The 24,028-nt window shown below is 49.7% G+C and overlaps 1 protein-coding gene across 2 annotated transcripts; it reads right to left on the bottom strand.

Moving 5' to 3' along the window:
- Positions 1–4,776: 4,776 nt before the first annotated feature.
- On the bottom strand, positions 4,777–23,999 carry ABCG8 (ATP binding cassette subfamily G member 8). 2 transcript variants are annotated; one of them, XM_082643132.1, is made up of 13 exons: positions 23,827–23,999; positions 19,164–19,265; positions 17,424–17,574; positions 13,645–13,883; positions 13,046–13,178; positions 12,685–12,954; positions 10,267–10,429; positions 10,095–10,178; positions 9,020–9,219; positions 8,517–8,593; positions 7,581–7,848; positions 6,480–6,607; positions 4,777–6,394 (listed from the first exon to the last, which is right to left on the bottom strand). In XM_082643132.1, exons 1-13 carry the CDS (start codon positions 23,887–23,889, stop codon positions 6,257–6,259), a joined length of 2,016 nt encoding a protein of 671 aa, XP_082499258.1. In that variant the 5' UTR covers positions 23,890–23,999; the 3' UTR covers positions 4,777–6,256. The 2 variants fall into 2 exon arrangements, with proteins under 2 accessions (XP_082499258.1, XP_082499259.1); XM_082643133.1 differs by having other exon boundaries at positions 4,777–6,333.
- Positions 24,000–24,028: the final 29 nt, after the last annotated feature.

The raw sequence follows: 24,028 nt of genomic DNA, 5'->3' as shown, positions 1-24,028 counted from the left end.
CCATTGTGAGGGTTTCTAGGAATTTGGCAGGACATATTATGGACTGGCGTCTCCTCCCTCCTATTGGCCCCTCCTGAATTCTCCTGGTTAGTTTCTGGTGGCAGCACCGAGTTCTTTATCAGGACCTCCTGTTGTGAGACAACTCATAGAGCAGTTATTATTGTGCCTGGCCAACGTGGGTGGTTTCAGTCAACAGTTTCCTAACACAAATGGCAATATTTCATTCTTTTTTATGGCTGAGTAATACTCTGTTGTGTATACATATACACCACATATTCTTAAACCAATCGTCTGTTGATGGGCACTTGGGTTATTTCCATGTCTTGACTATTGTAAATAGTGCTGCTATGAATGTTGGAGTGTATGTATCTTTTCAAATTAGAGTTTTTATCTTTTCTGGGTATATGCCCAGGAGTGGGATTGCTGGATCAAAATAAGCTCTATTTTTAGTTTTTTGAGAAACCTCCATACTGTTTTCCCTAGTGGCTGCACCGATTTACATTTCCACCAACAGTGCAGGAGGGTTCCCTTTTCTGCACATCCACTTCAGCATTTATTATTTGTAGACTTTTTTTTTTTTTTGCGGTACGCGGGCCTGTCACTGTTGTGGCCTCTCCCGTTGCAGAGCACAGGCTCCGGACGCGCAGGCCCAGCGGCCATGGCTCACGGGCCTAGCCTCTCCGCGGCATGTGGGATCCTCCCGGACCGGGGCACGAACCCGTGTCCCCTGCATGAGCAGGCGGACTCTCAACCACTGTGCCACCAGGGAAGCCCTATTTGTAGACTTTTTGATAATAGCCATTCTGACTGATGTGAGGTGCTACCTCATTGTAGTTTTGCTATGAATTTTTCTAAAAATTAGCGATGTTGAGCATATTTTCATGTGCCTGTTGACCAAGGGTCTGAAAACTACACCCTCAGGCCAAATCCACCATGCTCCCTGTTTTCATAAATAATGTCCATTATTTACGAAATAAATAACTATTCTGCCCATTGTTTTGATTGGGTTTTTTGTTGTTGTTGAGTTGTATGAGCTGATTGTATATTTTGGATATTAACACACTGTCAGTTGCATCATTTGCAAATATTCTCTCCCATCCTGTAGGTTGTCTTTTCATTCTATTGATGGTTTCCTTTGTTGTGCAAAAGATTGGGTCCCATTGGTTTATTTTTCTTTTTATTTCTTTTGCCTTGAGAGACTGATCTAAGAAAATACTGCTATGATTTATGTCCAAGGATGTTTTTCCTATGTTCTCTTCACAACCCCTGTTTGTGGTAATTACACAGAAGCAGATCTCTACCCTTCTGATGCAGGGAGGGCTTACTGAACTGTGTGCACGCCTCTAGAACAGTGGTTCTTCTCCTTGGCCTCACATGCCCTGAGGAGCATTTTTTTTTGAAACAGACCAGTGGAACCAATCTCTGGGGGTGGGTCCACACTGGCATCTGTTAAAGCTTCAAGGTAGAGAACCACTGTTCTAGGGAAAAAAGAGAGGGAGGGAGAGAGAGAGGGAGAGAGAAAGAAAGAAAGGAAGAAAAGACTGAATGGTTCTAACACTCATGACGTCACATGATGTACCTCAGTGGCTGTCAACCCTCACTTCACTCTGGAATCACTGGAGAGTTAAAGAAAAAACCCAGTCTTCTTCCTCCTTCTCCAATTTCCATTCAGGCCTAAAGCCACTAGCTGACCACACTGTGGTTGGGAGTGGCTGTGGGATGTGAGTTGTGGTGGGAGAACTGTGGTGGGCCAGAGTAGGGTGAGGAGGACACCTCTGCAGACTTAGGGACAACTTGATTTGGGAGTTAGAGCCTTAGCAAGGTGTCCACACAGGGGAAGGCATGCAGTGGAGTTGGGAGATTGGTTACGAATTGGAGGTTAATTAAATGAGTGAAAATATTAAGGCTAGTGGAAGCCAGGTTTCTTAAAATTGGAGGAGGGAGTTATAATTGCAAAAAGGGAAAAAAACTAGACTCAACTCTGTGGTGGTAGATTAGAATTGGATGTATCAATGTGGGGAAAAATATATATAAAAATTTGGACAGATGTGTCTGTGTGTGTATGTCTGTACACACATACATACACATGTATACACATAAACATATGTATGCATGCATACAGTCCCTAGCTTTGTCCACTGAGAGGGCCTGGGAACAGTAATGCCCCAGTACCAATGAGCATACTTATCACTCAGATCTTGGCTTCTAAATACCATTTTCCACTGAAAGGAACCAAGATTCTTTAGAGAAATGTCTGCTTCCATGACTAGGGGTTGGGAAAGTACATGATGAGCCTGAAACACTTTGTTGTGAAAGTGTTCAGAGAATGATGGGGACCTGTCAAAGGAGGCAGAAGCCAGCTTGAATGGGCTCCCATTGCCACATCAGGGACAATCTGAACATCCAAGTTAATAATGATGGTAAAAGGTTACAACCATTGAATAAACCAGGAAACCACAAGTTGATATTGATATAAATCTAAAAATGAATTAATAGAAAGTGATGAGGAATAGGCCATTTACACAGTTTCTAAATACCTGCCTACAAATGCTTATTAATTACAAAAGGAGGGAAAATGGTTGACTGTGGTGAAGCCTGGCAAGTACTCCTTTGATCAAGTGATCAAAGTGAACAACATCAGTTTGGGACAAATTGAAATCATGCTCCACTGATAGGATGTAATGAGAAAAGCACATCTCTTCTGTGATATTCCTGCCAAAGGTGCGTGACCTGAATTTAATCATGAAAATATATCAGACAAACCAAATCTAGATATATTCTACAAAATCTTCATGGGTCAAGGTCATGGGAGTTAAGGAAAGCTGATGATTATTCTAAACTAAAAGAGACCAAAGAGAATTGATGACTAGATCCAATGCTTGATCCTGATCTGGATCCTTTTGCTATGAAGGACATTGTCAGAACAGTGAGTCTTTTCTTTTTTTTAATACATCTTGATTGGAGTATAATTGCTTCACAATACTGTGTTAGTTTCTGTTGTACAACAAAGTGAATCAGCCATATGCATACATATATCCCCATATCCCCTCCCTCTTGAGCCTCCCTCTCACCCTCCCTCTCCCACCCCTCTAGGTCATCACAAAGCACTGAGCTGATCTCCCTGTGCTGTCGCTGCTTCCCACTAGCCATTTTACATTTGGTAGTGTATATATGTCGATGCTATTCTCACTTTGCTCCAGCTTCCCCCTCCCCACCATGTCCTCAACTCTATTCTCTATGTCTGTGTCTTTATTCCTGCCCTGCCACTAGGCTCATCAGTACCTTTTTTTTTTTTGATTCCATATATATGTGTTAGCATACAGTATTTGTTTTTCTCTTTCTGACTTACTTCACTCTGTATGACAGACTCTAGGTCCATCCACCTCGCTACAAATAACTCCATTTCGTTTCTTTTTATGGCTAATAGTCCATTGCATATATGTACCACATCTTCTTTATCCATTCATCTGTTGGTGGACACTTAGGTTGCTTCCATGTCCTGGCTATTGTAAACAGTGCTGCAGCGAAGATTTTGGTACATGACTCTTTTTGAATTATGGTTTTCTCAGGGTATATACCCAGTAGTGGGACTGCTGGATCATATGGTAGTTCTAGTTTTAGTTTTTTAAGGAACCTCCATACTGTTCTCCATAGTGGCTGTATCAATTTACATTCCCACCAACAGTGCAAAAGGGTTCCCTTTTCTCCACACCCTCTCCAGCATTTATTGTTTGTAGGTCTTTTGATGGTGGCCTTTCTGACTGGTGTGAGGTGATACCTCACTGTAGTTTTTTTTTTTTTTTTTTTTGTGGTACGCGGGCCTCTCACCGTCGCGGCCTCTCCCGCTGCGGAGCATAGGCTCTGGACGCGCAGGCTCAGCGGCCATGGCCCACGGGCCCAGCCGCTCTGCGGCATGTGGGATCCTCCCGGACCGGGGCACGAACCCGTGTCCCCTGCATCGGCAGGCGAACTCCCAACCACTGCGCCACCAGGGAAGCCCCCTCACTGTAGTTTTGATTTGCATTTCTCTAATAATTCATGATGTTGAGCATCTTTTCATGTGCCTCTTGGCCATCTGTATGTCTTATTTGGTGAGATGTCTGTTTAGGTCTTCAGCCCATTTTTTAACTGGGTTGTTTGTTTTTTTGATACTGAGCTCCATGAGCTGTTTGTATATTTTGGAGATTAATCCTTTGTCTGTTGTTTCATTTGCAAATATTTTCTCCCATTCTGAGGGTTGTCTTTTTGTCTCATTTATGGTTTCCTTTGCTGTGCAAAAGCTTTTAAGTTTCATTAGGTCCCATTTGTTTATTTTTGTTTTTATTTTCATTACTCTAGGAGGTGGGTCAAAAAAGATCTTGCTGTGGTTTATGTCAAAGAGTGTTTTTCCTATGTTTTCCTCTAAGAGTTTTACAGTGTCTAATCTTACATTTAGGTCTTTCATCCATTTGGAGTTTATTTTTGTGTATGGTGTTAGGGAGTGTTCTAATTTCATTCTTTTACATGTAGCTGTCCAGTTTTCCCAGCACCACTTACTGAAGAGGCTGTCTTTTTTCCATTGTATGTTCTTGCTTCCTTTGTCATAAATTAGGTGACTATATATATGTGGGTTTATCTCTGGGCTTTCTATCCTGTACCACTGATCTATATTTCTGTTTTTGGCCAGTACCATACTGTCTTGATTACTGTAGCTTTGTAGTATAGTTTGAAGTCAGGGAGCCTGATTCCTCCAGCTCTGTTTTTCTTTTTCAAGATTGCTTTGGCACTGTAACACTGCACATGTGTCACTTTTACATCACCACCATCCAAAGGGCAGACATCATTCAAGACTCACAATAGCCAAAATAGCCAAAGTAAGTGAGTCTTGAATGATGTCTGCCGTTTGGATGGTGGTGATGTAAAAGTGACACATGTGCAGTGTTACAGTTTCACCACATGAATATCCCAAGTTTGATGGTTGTATTGTATAAGGGAAGTGTGCTAGCACTGCTCTTCAAGTCTGAATGTGCATTCAGATCTCCTGGGGATCTTTTTAAAATGCAGATTCTGATTCAGTGGGTCTCAGTGGGGCCTGAGATTCTGTCAGTCTAACCAGCTCCCAGGCGACACCCATGCTGCTGGCCCAGTGACCGCACTCAAAGTAGCAAGGGCCTAGGAAACCCATGGAGAACGTTCACTCTTTGCCTCTTAAAAATCCACCTTCCCCCTTCCTTTGGTTCCAGACTCTGGTTTTCCTTTGGGGATCATTCCCTGCCTGCTTTCTCTGTACCTGTTTTGGGTCAGCTTGTCCTCAAGGCTCAGGCATGAAGCATGTGACCTGGGCCTGCTCCATCCCATACTGAGCCACTGTGGAAAGTTCCAGGTTGGTTCTGAGACTCAGCCAGGGCCAGTGAGATGCAACTGTAAGAGTTCTGGCTGAACTGACACGGTGTCTATAAACCTCTTCATCTTCTGGAGCCTTCCTTGGCTTCCAAGCCTCACAGTGGCTCAGACTTGCCTTCTGCCCACTAACTCCTAGAGGCCTCGAAGGCCTTTCTGACCCCACATGACTCCACCACATAGTAGCCCTGTGACCTTACTTAGCAAACAATTACTCTGTGCCTCTCTTTCTTCATCTATAAAACAGGATACTGTCCACCACAAAGGGTTGTTTTAACAGAGAAATCAATGACGTGATCCACATAAATAAAGCGTTTTGCCCTGAACCTGGTGTGGAGCGATTGCTCAGTAAATATTTAATTGTTCAGTTTGGCTTTTGGAGCCCATTACCTCACACAAAAAGAAGGGATGGCACCTCACTGGTATGTTTTAGGTCCTTTTCTGTACTGAGAATAGCTCAACAGAGTTTGAGGACCCTGGAAGACGAGGCCAAATATTCCACTAACTATTATGTTGTTGTTTCCGCCTAGCCTAACTACTCGATTCATACCTAAGTTGCTCCTGTCTTGTATTAGTTGCCTATGCAAATGCATATCAAAAGGAAATAAATTAGCGACACTGTAGGTGTCCCCAAGTATGGTTTTCACATTCCCAGTAATCGCAAGCTCTGGCCGGGGATCAGAAAATGTCTTTCGACTGTCTTTATTCTACTGCCATCCTGTGGCCAGCCTGTGCCACTGCAGCACTGTGGACAGGATGTAGCTGAGCTTTGTGTTCTCACGGTCCTCCTTGTGCCTGGGAAGGGGCTCCTTGGGAGGGAATGCAGCGGAAGGGCCTTCTCGAGTCCCCCACCGGCAGGCAGGAGTCTAGGCATGAATCACCAGTCCTGACTTGACTTCTGTTTGATGAACTTTAAGGACATATAGTACAGGACCATGAAGCCACCACTGATGCCTATGATGAAGAGATAGATGGCGTAGAGAGGGTATGAGCCCAGGCCCATGGCGTTGAGGATCTGGGGACAGAGACACCAGTGAGCGCATTAAGGACATGCCCAGATGGCTGCCATCTCTTTAGCGTCCAGAGCCTTGGCTCCTTACCATGTCTCCCGGGATAGAGATGGTGCTGTTGCCAGCTGCCAGGTGATACGTGTGCCCACCAAACTGGATCTGCATCAGCCCTTCAAAACACCATCGGAGGAAGGACACCTTGGAAATCCACGCGGGCACTGGAGGCGGTGAGAGTCACATTACTCACACAGTCTAACCATCTGCTCCCTGGGAAGTGAGCCTGGGGGAGTGGCCATGGTGGCTCTGACCCAAGGACAGCAAGTCCCCTGAGGGAGCGAGGAGGGGCTGGGGTGAGAACAAAAGGGTGAACGGGCAGAGGGGAAGCTCGGGACACGGACTGGGGCAGAGGGACCTAGTGGCTGCAGGATCACTGCATGTTTGACCCATAATAACACCAGAGAGTAATTTCATCAGGTGTCCAGCATGTGCTCAGCTTCACACAGCTTATGGACTGGGGAGACCCAGCAGCCCCAAGCCAGAGATTACTGAGTCTGTACGCTGACCCTGCGGAGGCATCATGGTTCAGGGAGGAGGAGGAAGGAACGAACCCTGACCGCACAGGACAGGAAAGGCCTGTGGATGGTAGGGAGTGGCGTTCCTATAGAGAAGGGATACACAGGCTCCATCGTGAGAGCATGGAGTGTCTCGGGGGCTTCAGAAGAGCTGGGTGAGGCAGCAGGGAACGAGCAGCCCCAGGAGCACTCGAGGAAAGCAGTGGATGGAGTTGCACCTTAGGAAGCTCGTGCTGCATGGGTGAGGGTTGAGAGGGGACATGGAGGAACCAGACACACCGGACTATCACAGTGGCCCAAGATGGGCTGATAGGGGCCAGGGTGGGGGGATAAGGCAAGAGGACATTTCAGAAAAACACAGGAGGCAGAACTGACTTGGCTCAGGAGGGTGAGGGAGAGTCAAGGGTGGCCCCTGGGTGTCGGCCGGGCTGTATGAGAAGGTGCCATCTGCACCACGCCCCACTCCCCCTGCGTAGAGCCACTCCCTTGGCACCTGCTCCCAGAAGGGCCAGCTTTGAGTTGGACCTAAGGGTTGAGCTCTCATCTCCAGGGGAAAGCAGGCTGATCCAGCCACAGAAGGCCTCAAAAAGCTTGACCAGATGAGGGGAGCAGGCCTCACCTGTCCACAGGTTGTCCAAGCTTATCATGAAGCCCCCAGTGAGGTACAAGGAGTTGTAGAGAGCATTGCCGAAGAAGGAGGACATGTGGAAGGTGGGGAACACGGCAGCGGTGACCAGGGCCATGGTTCTGCAGCAGAAGACCACCAGCCACACCAGCAGGAAGTGCAGCAGGAAGGGCTCGGTCCCCGGGCGCAGGTTGGCCAGCCAGTAGATAGGCATCCCATAGATGATGATATAGACACAGTGCTCAGGAAGCTCCCCTAGGATCTGCGAAGGATAGCCCTTGCAAGGATGTGGAGCCAATGCCTTCAACTGCTACTGTTCTTTAAATGTTCAAAAGCAGCAGCCCCCTGTGACACCAACCTTCCCTCCTGGTGGTTTGATCGGCGCTGCAGCACGGAGGGCTGGTGGGCGCGGGTGTGTGGGACTCTCAAGCATGAGCTCACTGCTGGCTTCCCCCTGCAGATGTCATGTGCTCCCTCTGGGGCAGTTCAGAGCTCCTAAGACCTGGTTTCAAGTCCCCACCCTGCCTGCCCAGACCTGGTAGCTGTGTGGCCTTGAGACGGCCACATAACCTCTCTCAGCCTCCGCTTCCTTGAAATGAGGACAGTCACATCTGCTTGACCCGCTTCCCAGGGACATGGTGAGACTGGAGAGGTGAAGTATGCTAGGCGTTTCCCACCTCTTCTTTGTTAGGTTTCTGATGACCAGAAAAACATCATTCCTGGTCCATAGTCCTGGCCTTGTGGTAAATCTTTAAACAATATCAAGTCTCTGAAACTCCCCAGAGCAATGTGGCATTTGTAACCACAGATGATGCACGGCCCCACAGTTCAGCAAAACGCTTCCCTGTAACTTCTGTACAATGTGGAGCAGCCTTTTCTGCTCCTCGTCCCACCCAGGGTGGCCACTCACTCTCAGGCCTGACCAGTCACCTTGGCAAAGAAGTACGGCTCCACAGTGTACAGCCCATCTTCTAGTTCATAGTAAAGCAGCGCCCTCTCCGAGTGACCTGGGAAGGGGAGCAAAGGAGAATGAAAAAGTGAAATTAATCTACAGTGTCTCTGTTTCTGAGTCTCTCTTAGTACAATTAAAAATAGTTTTATTGCCTCAATGTCATGTATTTTTTAAAAAAACAGGCAATTTTAGATCCTAATTTAGATGTTTGTAATTCTGTGAGTTCTGCATTGCTGTCAGTATAACTCCTGCTAGGACAGGAATGCCTCAGACTCCTTGGTAATTTGTTCTCATTTGCATACTAATACTAATGTTCGAACTTGAAAAACAACCATCATCTTTTATTTCACAGTCACGGTGAAATTATTCAGCAAACCCGTCTTCTCCAGGAGCTCAGAGGAACTCAGTCCTGCCCTGGACCAGCTCACAGCATGGCCGATGCTGCTCCACATGTGGGTCATAGAAAGCAGGCCACACTCACATTTGGCGATGACATCCAGGATCACGTTGAAAGGGACAAGAGCTCCGATCATGAACAAGAGGGCCACCGTGTCCATGAAGGAGAGCTTGACGGCTCCATGGCCATAGTAGAGGAACCCGATGATCAGGGACATCAAGCAGGCCTCTGCCCCGTGGATGAGGAGGGCTGGCAGGTCTCGGAAGTCGTTGGAAATCTGACGACTTAAAAAACAGAATAAAGATGTGCCAAGGGGACAATAGGCACCAGCACTGTGACCTTGGCAATGTCCTTGAATCTCTGTAAGGCTCATTTTTCTCCTCTGTACCATGGGGAGGGCAGTGCCCACCTCAGTTACTGTGAGGGATTAAACGAGAAAATCGGTGAACCCATCTGTCTCACAGTAGGTACTCAGTCAATGATTGTGACTTTTATCACCAATGTATCACCTTGCGATTTTATTTAAAGAAGTTATCCTGAGGAAATAACCAATAAGAGCGTAAAGGTGTGTGTACAAGGATGTTTGTCAGAGTTACTTGTAATAGCAAATGACTGAAGGTAATCTGACCATCAATATGGACTTAATGGGTAAATGAACTATGGCTAGATTTGGAAACCCTGAGGAAGACCTAACCAGATGAGAGGCAAAGGCGCTGTTCTAAGTGGGGGTGGGGGTGGGAAACGGTTATGGAACAACACGTATGATCCCACTTATGTATTAAAATGGTTATGTGCATGGAAACATCTTAGACTCACACCAAACACTCAGGTCTGGTTTTCTCTGAGGGCCAGTGTATCAGGGAACCTTCCCTTTCCACTTGAGGGTCTCCTGTATTGACTGAAGTTTTCATAGTGATTCTGGGTGATTTCTACGAGCATCTGGCTATCAAGGAAATTTTGATTTTGTTTAAATAATCAAAGTAAGAGGAGCGCTCTGTAGCACATGGAGGGCTGGTGTTGGTTGTTTTCAAATGATTCTGCCTCTTCAAATTCAAATTCCTCCTCCAAATTCACTTTAGATCCAAAGGGCTTGATTTGATACAACAAAGACTTTTGGGGAGTGTGGGTGTGTGTGTGTGATGAAATGGCAGACAGTTACCGGATCAGCGTGTCAAACTGCTGTAGGGGGCCAGGCAGCTTAGTGGCAGTCTGTAAGGGGTTGGTGTCCCTCGGGGAAGCTGGGCTGTCAGGAGACAGAGAGTGTCATGGGGGCTTGGGGGCAGCCACCTTTTGCAGAGCGCTCTCCACGCAGGGCCACCTGGCTGCCTTACCTCTGCACATAAGTGCCCACACCCTGCTCCCTTGACTCCACTGTCCACAGAAAGTCGTCGAAGCCACGTATTCTTTCTTGAAACAAGGCTGCAAGGGACTGAGCCTTCTCCCTGGTGGCCACTTCCTGCTCTTTGCTTTGCCTGTCGATGCTGGTCAAGTCCACTGTAAGAAGAGGGCGACCCGGGCCCCGCAGGTGCTCACAGCCCATGATGCTGGTCAGCCCCTGGGGCCCCCGGGACATGCTCCCCACCCTCTGAGAGTGGACCATGAAGTGACGGTCAGAGCAGAGAGAGGCAGAGAGATGCCCAGGGCTGTCCCCAATGTCTACAGAGAGCCTTCCTCGGGAGAAGGGCCAGTGAACGCTGGCACTGGTCCCACCAAGCAGGCTTATTATGGGGACATCCCCAGGACAGAGAAGGAGGCTTTGGGCTTTTGGAGCCCAAGGCCACAGCACAGTTATGCCCTGGCTCCAACTCCAGCCGTCCAAGAAGCTTGTGATGCGGACTTAGCCTCCCGGGCGTGCCTACCACGGGCAGAAGGTGGGCTGGCCACGGGGAGGCTGAGCAGTCTGGCTCCCAGCAACTCTAGTTCTCAGTGTGAATTAGTCATTTTGGCTTCCCAAGCAGCCTGCCCAAAAGGGAAGAATGTTTTAGGCTGGAGGGTGCCAGGGTCTGGCCAAATATTAAGTATAATTCTCAGTGCCCTGGGAGGAGGGAGCCAGCACAACCAGCTGGAGAACAGGCTGGGCCACATGCACCTCCATGTCACCCCACTGGCAGCACCTGGTAGCCCCAGACCACAGCCCTCCTCTCCCAGGGCCCCTGAAATGCCAGAAGAGCACATCCTCCAGTCACAGCCAGGGCCTTCCTAGGCCTCTCCTCCCTCCATCCCTCCCTTGGGCAGGGGATTCCTCTTAACCTTTCTGCCTCTTCCCTCCTCCCATTTTCATGACACATCTCAAGGCAGGATAACGTCTCGGAGAAGCCTTGTAAACCAAGAAAGGTCCCTTCAGTGTGCGGGGCCCTAGCTTCAAACGTCAGATTCTCTGCCAGACCGTGCGGCCCGGATCCGTGAGGGCCATCTGCCCCAGGGTTTGTGGGCAAGAGTTCCCCCCCGCCACCCAAAAATGATAATAATATAAAATTAAGAAAAAAAATTTTTTTTCAGATCTGGGCACCTGACTTCTGGCAACTTCTCTCTAGGGTTACAGCATATTGTTCCCAATGGCCAGGCTGGCAGGTGCCCTCTACCCCCTTATCTGGGGGTGACCGGCCAGAGGATGACACACTGGCAGGAAGCCGAGCTGGCACGTGGGCACAGGGAGGGAGGGTGACCTCTAGGTGAGTTCACACAGTGGCAGTGAGTGCAGAGGGCGAGGGCTGGTGGGCCAGAGAGAGTGGCCTGTCCTCCTAGGGGAGAGTTGAAGCGTAGATGCTGGGAGGAAGGTGTGGGCAGGAGGGCCTGGAGTCTGGGAGGGGCTGGGCTGGGAGGTGGGAGGCCCAGTTCTGCCGCCTGACTATAAGGACTCCAGTTTTCTCACCTATAAGGACGAAGATGACCGTGGCCTGGCAGGGCTGTGAGGGTCAAAGGGACACCCTCTGGTGCTTGGCACCTGTGGGCACAGTGTCTGCCCTCAAGGAGCTGATCCTTGTCATCATGTTTACTGGGGAGGCCCTTGCTACACCAGGCCATCATGGGAGGAAGGCTGGGCTCCAGGTGACCTATGTTTGGGACAAGCCACATCTGCTGCTTCCCCAGCCCTGGTACAACCAGGCTGCCTGTCCGGCAGCCACAGCATTCCTCAGCACTCAGGATCCAGGCACCTGCTTTCAGGGTGGGCACCTGGAAAGGCAACTGTCCCCACAAGAATTGAGGGCCATATGCTGAGGCCTCAGGACCCCAAGCAGAAAGGCATCTCTGGTGCTGACCGCAATTTTCATATCTAGAGATTCATTGGCCAAGACCACCAAAAAGCCCTGAGCTGGCCTGGGCCCTGGGTCCCCCTCCACCACCCAGAGCCTCTGGGCTCCCTGCCTTTGTGGGGGAACCAGGGCACGGCTTTAAGATTTCCTGGTGGCTTCCAACCTCTAATATCCTGTTTCCCTACAGAATCTGAATGCAGACCACAGTTCCAGAAATTGAACCAAACTCTCTTGGATTATATCTCCTCCGGTTTGGAGCTCTCAGAAGGTTCTTAATCTGTCATGCACACAAGGGTGGCTATGTCAGAAGCTGCTTTCTTGAGGCCCCCATTCCTAGCATTTGATGCTTGGCAAACTGAAGCCTGTAATACACCCCATCTGCCCCCCTGTCTCCATCCTCAGTCCTGTTCTCCTGAAGCTTCTGAGAGTTTCTCTCCTGGTGGGGTTCGGGGTGTAGGGGAGCCCTGTTCCTTGCCTCTGGCCTGGCTGGCTCACCATAGTAGTCGGCAGGGTTGCTGTAGCGGGGACAGGGGTGGCCGGCTGCCGTGAAATACTGGACCATGTGCTGGGCTGCCCCCAAGTAGATGGTGGTGCCAGACGTCATCAGGAGGACCAAATCAAACAGCCTGAAGATATCGGAGCGAGGCTGGTGGATGGAGATGAGCACCAGCCTGTTGCCTTTGGCCAGCCTGGACAGGGTTTTCACCAGGTTGTGGGCCGTGAAGCTGTCGAGCCCAGAGGTGGGTTCATCCAGGATGAGGATTCCTTCCCAACAAAGAGAAGCCTGGTTAAGGGGGCAGGGCTCCGGCTGGACCAGATTAAGCCAGGCGGGCGGTGCAGGCCCCTCCTGCCTCACCTGGGTTCCATAGCAGCTGCACTGCGACGCTGACTCTGCGCCGCTCGCCCCCGGACACGCCCCGCACGTAGGAGTTGCCTATGCGCGTGTTGGCGCATTGCCGCAGCCGCAGCTCCGCGATGACGTCGTCCACCTGGGAGGCGGGGGCCTGCGGGTTTAGGAGCGCTGCGCCGGCCTGCTCGCGGCCAGGCCTGTGGTGACCCACAGTGGAAAGACGCCTGGGTTTAGGGCGCCAGCCTTCAGTTCCCTGATGCAACGTTTGTTCCCTGATTCTTTCCACACATCCAGAGCAGCTCCCACGTGCCGAGCACGGCACCACTTACTGGGAACGTGGCCATGCCCTGGCTTTCTGCCCGCACGGAGAACCAGAAAACAAGTAAGCAAATATTCATCACACATTTGGGGCTGAGATGGGACTTTAAAGGAAAACGGGGGATGGAGGGGCAGGGCTGAGCACACGGTGGACGTTTTCGGATGGACAGATGGTGAGCTGCGTTGCTCAAACTAGACCTGTGGCCGGACCCTGAGGCAGGGAGTGAGGGACGGGGAGGGGGAAGGGTGTTTTGGCTCCTTGGGGGTCACTGGGGTCTGTTAGTTACCCTTTTGTCACGCTGGGCCTGGGAGAAGTCTCTGGGCAGGCGCAGCTGGGCAACAAAAGCCAGGGTCTCGCGGACGGTCAGGTTGGGGAGCAGCTGATCGTGCTGGCGCACGTGGGCCACGCACTTCCTGACCAGCTGGGGCGTGCTGTGCTGCCCGTTGATCCAGATTTGGCCTGACTTAATCTTGCCGCCGTGGCCTCGCCCGGTGATCACATCCAGCAAAGAGGCTCTCCCACAGCCTGAGAAGCCACCAGAAGTATCCCTGAGAGCGGAGCTTCTGCGGGGCGCCAGCCTGGAAGCCACTGTTGCCCGTGCACTGTCCAGACTGCTCTGTCCTTGCAGATGTAACCAGCCCTTAGGGAAGGTGGCACACCTCTCAGACCTGCTTGGGGCAGCCAACTTGAGCATCCTGGGGGGTGCGGGGTGTTCAGGCCAGGTCGGCCTGTGGCTGCGTGACAGAAGAAGGCTGGAGTCCTAGTTGCCACATGACTGCCTGTGCCTGGAGCGATGCCCCCCGCCTCCTCCAAGCAAGGCTGGTGTTAATTGCACTGTGAAACTTAACTATTTTTGCCTGGCAAACATGCCAGCAACATTTCATCATTCAAACATCATTTGGCTCAGAAGCTGGCATTGTGGGAAGAACTAATTTTGGAGAATTAATAGGGTGTCTTTTAAAAATGCAAAATTGGAACGTATTTGCAGAAAGGGAGAAAAATAGAGAAGTAATAAATGTTGAAATGATTTGAAAACTACAGTACAGTGTACATATGGGTTCTGAATTTCTCTACACCCTTTGCACTCTTATTTTTCTCAGTAGTACCTTCCACTCTTAAAAAAAAAAAAGGATCCATGACATGTAAATTAACACCATCCACTTCTGAATGACACAGTGATTGCTGTCAATTTGGGGAAGTAAGTGTCAGATTGGATCAGGTTCCGTGAGATTCCATGAGACTCTTTCTTTGGCAGCCATTTGAACTGTAAATGCAAATAGGGTTCAGGCTCTGAGAAGGCCTTCTTGCAAAGGTGATGGGAATAGCTCAGTCCAGTTCCCCCAGGTGGGGTTTTGGTTTCCTTATTGCAAACTCCTTTTGGAGGGCGAATTTTTCAAGTAGTTTTAAACAGGGAAAACTCCAATACACAGTGTAACAGCGCTTCCTTGCCACATGTCCAGGCCTTCCGCAGGCAGCCCCCTGCTCCCAGTGCAACAAAGTTCCAGAGGCCTCCCCGGTGATCCTCCTGCTTACCTACCGGAGGTTCTCAGGGTGGAAGGGGACCTGTATGCTGCCTCCTGAGTGTACCTCATTCAAGGTCCCTGAGAACTTAGGTGGCACAAAATAGCCAGGAGAGAAACCAGAGAGGAGGGCTCTGGCCCTGCTTCCCGCTCAGCCTCGGACATCATAGGATCCAGGCTCTGGGAGCACAGAGGACTTTGCTAACATTTACAGGGACCTTAGGATTCCCAGTCAGGGAGCAGGGCGACTACATTTCCTAAACAAAACCGTGGGAGGTGTGGGCAGCCTTTCCAGGGGAGGTTGCCAAGTATATTTGGGGAGATCCTCCGTGAACCAGGAGAAAACACCCACAGGCATTCAAGACCCTTATAAAATGGCTGGAATCTCCAAATCAGTAAATTCATTCATCGGAAAATGCCTTTGGCACTACTGCTGATTCTACAGAAGATAAAATGCCTGGGGGGCTGTTTTAATTAATTTCATTTTACTGTTATGATTTTGGTGAGCGGAGTATAGATCACAGGTGGTATAATTGGTAAACCTTTCTAAGAAATCATTTAAATAATTTCAGCCAAGTAAACCTGCAGCTAAACAACACTGAGCCTAGAGTCGAAAGTTCTGGAGACGCTCAGTGTGATTCCTGCTTGGCCTCTCCCGACTTCCCTTTTCTTCAACTGCAAATCAGGGATGCTAACAGCTGCAGGGCTGTGTGTGGCCAGGATTAACAATCATGGCTCTCAGCTTTGTGGAAGTGCCTAGTAAGGCCCACTTGACTCTCAGTTCATGAGAAAAAGCAGGTATAACCAGAAAAGCCACCAGGTGTTACAGATAAAAGCAAAATTGGCCTGTGAAGTTTCCACATTTTTCTTGTTTAGATCTGAATTGCAGGGGCAGGACCAGAAGTTGCCGGGACTTGATTTGTGGGAGCTGTTTCAGTTACAAAGTGCATTTGCACACATCATCGCATTTGATCTTCGGTTAGACAGTAAACAGAACTTCCCCATCAGAAGACTAAAGACTAAAATGTTCAAAAAGTTGAGTAATCTCTACTTCTGGAAATGATTAATTGAAAGGTATAAAGTGCTCCCTCTAACACTGTGTAAGGGAGCAATGCCTTGATCTGTGTTTAAAAAGAAAGAAAGAAAGAAAGAAAGAAACAGCAAACCCCAAATGGAGTCACTTGTCCTAAGCCCTACACCACCAGACTGAGACTTAATACCTAACTTAATTACAGTTTCAATCTCTCCCGGGAGTGGAATCTTAAACCAGCTCATCTGACATTACCTGGTAAGCACTGATAGACCCCAACTGTCCCCCAAAGGAAGGTGACCTTGCCTAAAACAATCAGCCCTTTGCTAGAATAACTTCCTTGTGCTACCTCCTTCTGCCTATAAAAGTCTTTCATTTTGTACAGCTCTCCAGTGCTACTTTCTGTCTGCCAGATGGGTTGCTACCCAATTCATGACTCATTGAATAAAGTCAGTAAGATCTTTAAAATTTAATCAGTTGAATTTGTTTCATCATCTGAGAACCAGGAGGCCAGAGTTCTAGTTCTTGCTCTGCATCAAATGTATGTCCTTAGACATCATTCCTCTTTTCTAAACTTTGGTCTTCTCATCTGTCAGGTGAAGGGGGAGTGGTATGGGGCAGGAAGATACTCTAGCAATATTGAGAACTAGGTAATTTGAAAACCCTCCTCTAAAGATGCTTCCAGGCTGGTCAGGAGAAAGAAAGGTAGAATACAGTGGAAGGGAATGAACTCTGTTCTCCAAGCCCCCTTCCAGCTCTGGCATTCTACACTTTTCAGTTTGGCCTGCAGAAGTGACTTTTTTTTTTTTTTTTTTTGCGGTACGCGGGCCTCTCACTGTTGTGGCCTCTCCCGTTGCGGAGCACAGGCTCCGGACGCGCAGGCTCAGCGGCCATGGCTCACGGGCCCAGCCGCTCCGCGGCATGTGGGATCTTCCCACACCGGGGCACGAACCCGTGTCCCCTGCATCAGCAGGCGGACTCTCAACCACTGCGCCACCAGGGAAGTCCAGAAGTGACTTTCTGAAGCACTCCAAAAATCCGGATCTTTGCAGATGGTTGAAGGTTGAGCTAAGACTTGGGATATCTGAGAAATGAATTGCGGCAGGGGCTGTGCCTACCCATTGTTTGACCAAAACAGGAATCTGATTCAGGGGGAGGAATAAATGAGTGCCTCCTGTGGTGGAGGAGTCCCCTGGAAAGAACATTCAGTTCCAAAGCTGCGTGATGCTCTTGGAAAGGCCTTACCTTGATATTAATGAAGGACCAAAACTCTGGCTGTAGCTGTAAGAGGCCCATGCATGATTCATAAGGGCAGTGACTGCCTGAGAGCTAGTAAATGGAGGAGCTGAGATTTGAACCCAGCTGTCAGACCCAGAACTTGTGCTCTTATCACTCTGCTATATTATTCTACTGGTCAGCAAAGCGTTCTGTAAAGAGCATCTGTTTGTTTGAGGGACCACTCTGCATCCCAGGAGAGAGAGAACCCATTGCCCCGCTATTTGCCCTTATTGGTACCTGAGCTCCCTATGACGGCCAGCATCTGTCCACTCCTCACTTTGAAGCTCAGATTCTGAATGCCCAGCTCACAAGAGTCCTTGTGAGATGTCCAGGGCATCCTGAAGTGAGACAGCTGCTTAAACCAAGGCACCTGGGAGGCTATGTCCACCTGTGGGGAGACATGAAAAGGTTCCTCAGAGAGCTTCGCTTCTGTTCAGCTCCCTCCAGGAGACATCCTCCTGCTGATACACAACAGGCCTGAGGGGTCCCCCACTCAGGTTCTGTCAAACGTGGAGGTGGACCCCACCATGCTGAGAACCTGAAGCTGCCATTTCCAGGTCTGAAGAGAAGACTTGGGAAGCATGTGTAATAGCAGAACAGAAATAAATACACAACATGGAGGGACTTCCTTGGTGGCCCAGTGGTTAAGAATCCGCCTGCTGATGCAGGGGACACGGGTTTGATCCCTGGTCTGGGAAGATCCCACATGCCGCGGAGCAGCAAAGCCCGTGAGCCACAACTACTGAGCCTGCGCTCTAGAGCCCGCAAGCCACAACTACTGAAGCCCGCACACCTAGAGCCCATGCGCTGCAACAAGAAAAGCCACTGCAGTGAGAAGCCCGCGCACCACAACAAAGATTAGCCCCTGCTCGCCGCAACTAGAGAAAACCCACATGCAGCAACAAAGACCCAATGCAGCCTAAAAAAAAAAAAAAAAAATACACAACATAAAAAAATTTAAAAAAACACAACGTGGAGCAAAACAATGTTGTTATTTAATAGTAATTTACTAAGAACTTACCGAGCATTTACTGTGTGCAAGGCATTGTATTCATCTGCTTATTATATCCATTATCATTCAGTCCTCCTTGCAAACCTACTATAGCATATGTACTGTTATAATCCCTGTTTACAGATGAGGCTCAGAGCAGTGAAGTAGCTCAAGTTCACACAGCTAGTGAGTGGCAGAGCGGGGGAAAGGTTATGGTGTGGCTCGTCAGCTTGTTCTAACTCACTTCCCCAGGAAGCCAGACTTGGGCCTCTGAGGTTTACCATCCCAGGTCTCAGCATGTTCTGCCTGGACCACCTGGTATCTGGCCCTGGGGAGGCATGGGAAATAGGGGTCTTTGAATCTGACCAGGAGATTCCTGAGAGCCTCTGAAAGGGCAGCAGTCCTTGCACTCTGATATTTTATTAGCTCCAGGGAAGTACATTTTACAAAAAGAAAGAAAAAAAAATATATGTATACACACACACACGTGTATATATATGTATATAAAACTGATGAGATCTGAATAAAGTCTGTAGTTTGGTTAATAGTATTATATCATGGTTAATTTCTTAGTTTTGATCACTGTGCTATGGGTAAGCAAGATGTTAAAGTTAGGGGAGGGTGGGCGAAGTGTATATGGGAACTCTGCACTATTTTTGCAACTTTTCAAAAGTCTAAAATTATTTCAAAATATAAAGTTAAAAATGAGTTTTAGAGATTTTTTTCCCCATGGGTTCACATGGTTTGGCTTTATGTTTTAACAAAGGTCTCGTTCTCTTTTTCATGCCTGTCAACTTCCAGCTCCAATATGTGTAGTTGAGGGACGTCTCCGTGGTGCTTGCACCCAAAACGTGACGTATCACTGTGGCCTGGACTCCGTCCTTAGGGCAGAGGGCCCCCAGCTGGGTTCACCCTTCCCTTCCACTTGGGGAATTGTTTGGCCCTCCCTGCCTGCTCCTCCCACCTGCACTCAGGTGTGCCTCTACCTGGTAGCTGAGATCTCGGACCTCCAAGGTATTGGACTGGCCACTGTAGGTGAAGTACAGGCTGTTGTCACTTTCAGAGGAGAACACGCTGTCCTGGAGGCCCTGCCGGGAGACATGACAGGTGAGGGGCTCCTTCAGAAGGAGGAGGACATAGGAGAAAACAGAGAGAGGAGACCCAGAGAGGTGAGAGCAGGAGCTAGCGTGGGTGAGATCCCGAGTGAACAAGAGATGGATTTGCAGGAGGAACCCAAGGGCTTCCCTTGGGTTTGAGAGCTTTGGGGCTTCCCTCCAGCACAGCCTCTGGCCCCAGAGAAGCTCATCCACAGGCTGCTGGAACCTGAACGCAGATCTCTCTTGGAAGAGACCCAGACCCTGGACTGGAGAGAGCTTTGTGAGCCTCTGCGCTCAGAGAAGACCTGAGCTGGGGGCTGGCCTTTAACTTTCTCTTCCCTGCATCTGGCTTAGTATCTCCTGATGCCAAACAGACTTTCCATACCCAGCATGTGAGAGGGAAGACAGCTGTCAACAAGCTAGTGCTCAGTACTTGTGAAGACACTACCATTAGAAGAGTGGCATCTTATCTTGGTAAGGATTTTTCACAACAAAGCTCTTCAAAATGCTGTTGGGAGATTTTAGAGGAAGTCCCTATCATCACCATCGTTGTCATCATCATCCTCATCAGCACCTTGTTGCTGTTTTTGGAGTGCTGCTTCATTTGAATGTACATCAAACAAGTCAGTGTTTCATGGTATCAGCTGATAACTTCGAATGATATTAACCATCTGCAGATCTGAATTCCTTCCGTTTTATCAATTCAATCATTTAAATGACTGAGGCCCAAGCAAGGAAGAACCTGCCTCATAAGATTTCTGGTTTTTTTTTTTAACATATTCCATTTTTCTTTCATTGCAGTAGTGCAGGGGAGAGTACGCCTTCATTAATAAGTTCCTGTTGATAACAAGTTCCTGTTGATTCCGATCTTCCCTCCGCGCTGCCATTCCCCCGCTGATGTGTTCCTTCATTCAATCAATCAAGCATCCAACAAATACTTATGGGGGCCCACATCATGCTTTAGTCTTGGAGTTTGGGGTGTGACTATGAAAAGGACAGTCTTTGAGAAGCTTAGATTTCAGTGGATGAGGCTGGTGATGAGGATGGAGCAAGACAGGCCAGACGTAGAGGCAGGCTGACCTTGAGCACCCGATCAGGCTATACTTCCACTGTCTCCACAGCGTCCGTGTGTGCTTTATGTGGAAACAACATGGCTTGCGACTTCTGTGAAAATAACATCCAGCAGTCTTTGTCAAAGCATCCCTGCAATGTTGGAGGTAAAAGGTCCTTAAAAAGGACATTGAGGGCTTCCCTGGTGGCGCAGTGGTTGAGAGTCCACCTGCCGATGCAGGGGACACGGGTTCGTGCCCCTGTCCGGGAAGATCCCACATGCCGCGGAGCGGCTGGGCCCGTGAGCCATGGCCGCTAAGCCTGTGCGTCCGGAGCCTGTGCTCCACAACGGGAGAGGCCACAACAGTGAGAGGCCCACATACCGCAAAAAAAAAAAAAGGACATTGAGACCAATGGAAGTGGAGGGAAGTAAATACGGGGGACAGTCTGCTGCAGGCTCACTGTGAGTAGCCCCCAGAGTTCTGGGAGAGTGTAGAAGCAGCAGACCATAGCTACTCACCTTGTTTAATGTCTAAACTAGTACAGTAAAGATCCTATATTATATAGAAAAACATAGGAAAGATCAACAGCTAAGTCAGCAGAAGGACTGTCTTTGGGGTATAGGAAGGGTTACAGGAGGGAAGGGTCCATGGTGGGTAGGGGGAGTGGATGGGCTTCAAAGCTATTGGTATTTTGTGATGGGTATGGGAGTTCACCATCCTTTAAACTGCTTTGTCTGAAGTATTTCAAAATATGTTTTCAAGTTGAGAGAGGGTGTCTGTGAGCAGAAGCCCAGAGTTCCGCTCTCACCTCGACCCCCAGCTGCAGGAGGCGAGAGGGTCACGCCCTCAGAGATGGAGAATGAAGCTGGTGGGGAGGTCATGGGCAGCTCTGGATTCCGGCGGGTCAGCCCTGCAGCCCTGCCCCTCAGTCACCACCTGCACAACCGGCATTCCCACTGTCTAGTTTTCCTATTGTATTTGGTTAAACCATCAGAAAGTCTGTCCATTGCTGAGAGACTCATTTGAGCTAACATGCATCCTGCTCGTTTGTTCTTAAAAGGTAAATATCTGCAGGAGGAGCATTAGTCAATTGTAGAAGGTATGAGGTAGCTCAGAATTTGCTTCTGCAACAAACAGCTGGGCCAGAATCTCCCCAGGTTAGATTTGGAGGTGGAGGTGCTGCTGAGAAAGGAGGGCTGGACACTTTGGAGTCTGGAGCAGTATGTGGCGGTGACCTTAAGCCTAGAGGCTTCCACTCTCCAGGTGGGAGCTTGGAGAAGGTGGAGGGTGCTGGGGCCCTGGGGAAAGAGGTGTCAGATGGGAAGACAGATGAAAGGAAGGAGAGAGGTGCATGCTCCCTGCTCCTGGGCTAAGTCGGCAGGCACAGGCACAGGCCAGCCAGGGGCCCCAGCCACCATCAAGGGCTTGTGCCATCCAGAGCTGCGTAGACCGCTCAACTTTCAGAAGAAGAGAATTCGTGGCTAGGCTGGGGACCACCTCTGTTCCATTTTGAAATATTTTCCTTGGCTCCCAGGAAGGATTTGTTAGAGCTTTCCTGAGGTTTTGACAAACTCTCTGTATTTTTCAAATGCTTAAATATCTATTCGGCTGACATCTTAATCAGTATGACTGTCAGAACATCACTTGAATTTCTGACAGGTGACACCCAAAAAAGCAAAAGCAGGTTTATTTGTAGGTAACCAGCTCGGCTGCTGCTGGGCTACATTGTAATTTCTCCTTGTATTAACTTCTGATCAAATTCCTGAGTCAGAAGCATAGAGGAGAAGGAAACTCAGGGAGCGCAGAACCCAAGTTCCCTGCTCTAAGATGAGGAGCCCGTGCCCTGGAAAAGTCGTGTCATGCTGAGGACTCCACACTGAGGCCTGGGTCCCTCTTGTCCTCCTCTGGCCAGGCTTTTGCCCACAGACTGAGGAGCCTGTGGGCCGAGGGCACCTGCCACTCTGCATACTCACAACCCCAGAATTCCCTGTGCAGGTGGCCACAAGCCCACTCTCAGGGCTGCATGAACTTCGTCCCAGGTCTATCCTCCTGGGCACCCCAGGCCAGAGGGGCATTTGTTTTGTGGAGGGTATGGATGGAATGTGGGTGGGCAGGATGGGGCGACCACGTAGGGGTGTGTGTGGTCATGTGTGGCGTTGGGTGTGGGCAGATAAGGGAGACAGGCTGTGGCTTGGGCTGGAAGCCACAAATCCTAGAATTTTTCAGTTTACACCTGGCCTTCCACATTGTGAAGAAGGTATGTCAAGCTAAGGGGATAAAAACTATTTTATTTAATAGCTTTTAACTTGACTGATAACTTTTAAGTATCTAGACATAGGGTACATAGCCCTCAGCCTCTTGTTCCAGGCTCCGTAAATGTTCGGGGCAAACTGTCGCTTGGCACCTTGAATAACGGGAGTGGAGAAAAGGCAATTGGAAAGGGCAGGGCCTGTACACATTCCTGGATGCCAGATTCGGGCAGTTCTTTGCATCCCAAGCGGTGGTGGCTGAATTGTCAGACCTTCTAGAAGGTGTCCCCAAAGCCACGGGGGACTTTTTCTCCTGTTCAGGCTGTGAGCAAGCACTGCAGTCACGGCTCCTAGGAATCCTTTCCCGGCAGGGGTCGGCCCCGTGGGGTATTCCCAGAGCACAGCTGGTCACCTGCTGTGGCTGCAGAGCTGACTGGGAGTGCTGGGTTCCTGGGCCCTGGCTGAAGTCAGGTCCTAGCCACTCAAGGCCAGTCCAGGTGGCCTGTGGCCCTTCCTGTGGTGTGGAGCCCTCAGCCCTTCATGTGTTTCTGTCCCCACCCCTCAGCCCACTCACAGCCAGAGAAGACAGATGGGACAGTGGCATGAGGCGGGTGTGGAGGGTGGGCATCTGCTTCCTTTCTGTCTTCTGATTTCACTTCTTGCTTCAAACCCCACCCACATCCTGATTTCAGTCAAAGGCCATTTTTCAGGCAAACATTTCTCATGTAAAATGAGGGCAGGGACCCTGTACCTCTTGGCCCCCTCGTGTCGTGTATTCCTTCCAGGTCTCTCCGGGATCTTACGATCGCCTGCTGTATTTGGAGCATAAATTCTGATGTTCCCACGAAGTCCTCTGCCATCCTGTCTCATCAGTTTGCTGCCACTGAGGCTCTGAGCTTGACAGCCACACGGACAGAGGAGACACTGCAATATCCCTGGGAGGTGTGAGCGCATTTCCGTGATGGAGCCTCATTTGGAAAGAAGCCAGATCAGCTCAAGTCGCAAACAAGAACATCATTTCCCTGTAGGAGCACGTCTTAGGACGGGAGGTGACCTCAGAGGCCCCCCACCAACCCCTGGCCCCTGAGCCCGCTCCCCTCAGCCCTCTGATGCCCAGGAAGTGGAGTCCCGCTGTCACGTCTCACTCTGCTGTGGTCCGGAGCTGGTGAGTTAGGACTGAAAGTTCCTGAGGGAGAGAAAGGTCCAGTGCGCCCCCTCCCACCAGGACTGTGGTGACTCCCCATCACTCACCGAGTCATCCTGGGGAGCAGCCCTGTCCCCCAGCCCTGTCTCCTGTGGGGCCTCCTCAGCCATGGGGCCTAGTGGCGTCTGCGCCCGTCTCCGCAGCTTCCTTTGGACTTAACCACTGCCGGCCAGGGCCAACGTTCTCTGTCTCCCAGAGCTAGGCAACCTCTGGTCTGGCTCCCAGCATTCCTCTCTGGCAAGCCCTCCT

Source organism: Mesoplodon mirus, assembly GCF_964341445.2.
Source record: "Mesoplodon mirus genome assembly, chromosome: 14".
NCBI classification, from domain to species: domain Eukaryota; kingdom Metazoa; phylum Chordata; class Mammalia; order Artiodactyla; family Ziphiidae; genus Mesoplodon; species Mesoplodon mirus.
The sequence above is the reverse complement of the archived record's forward strand: the minus strand, read 5'-3'. Positions and strand labels throughout refer to the sequence as shown.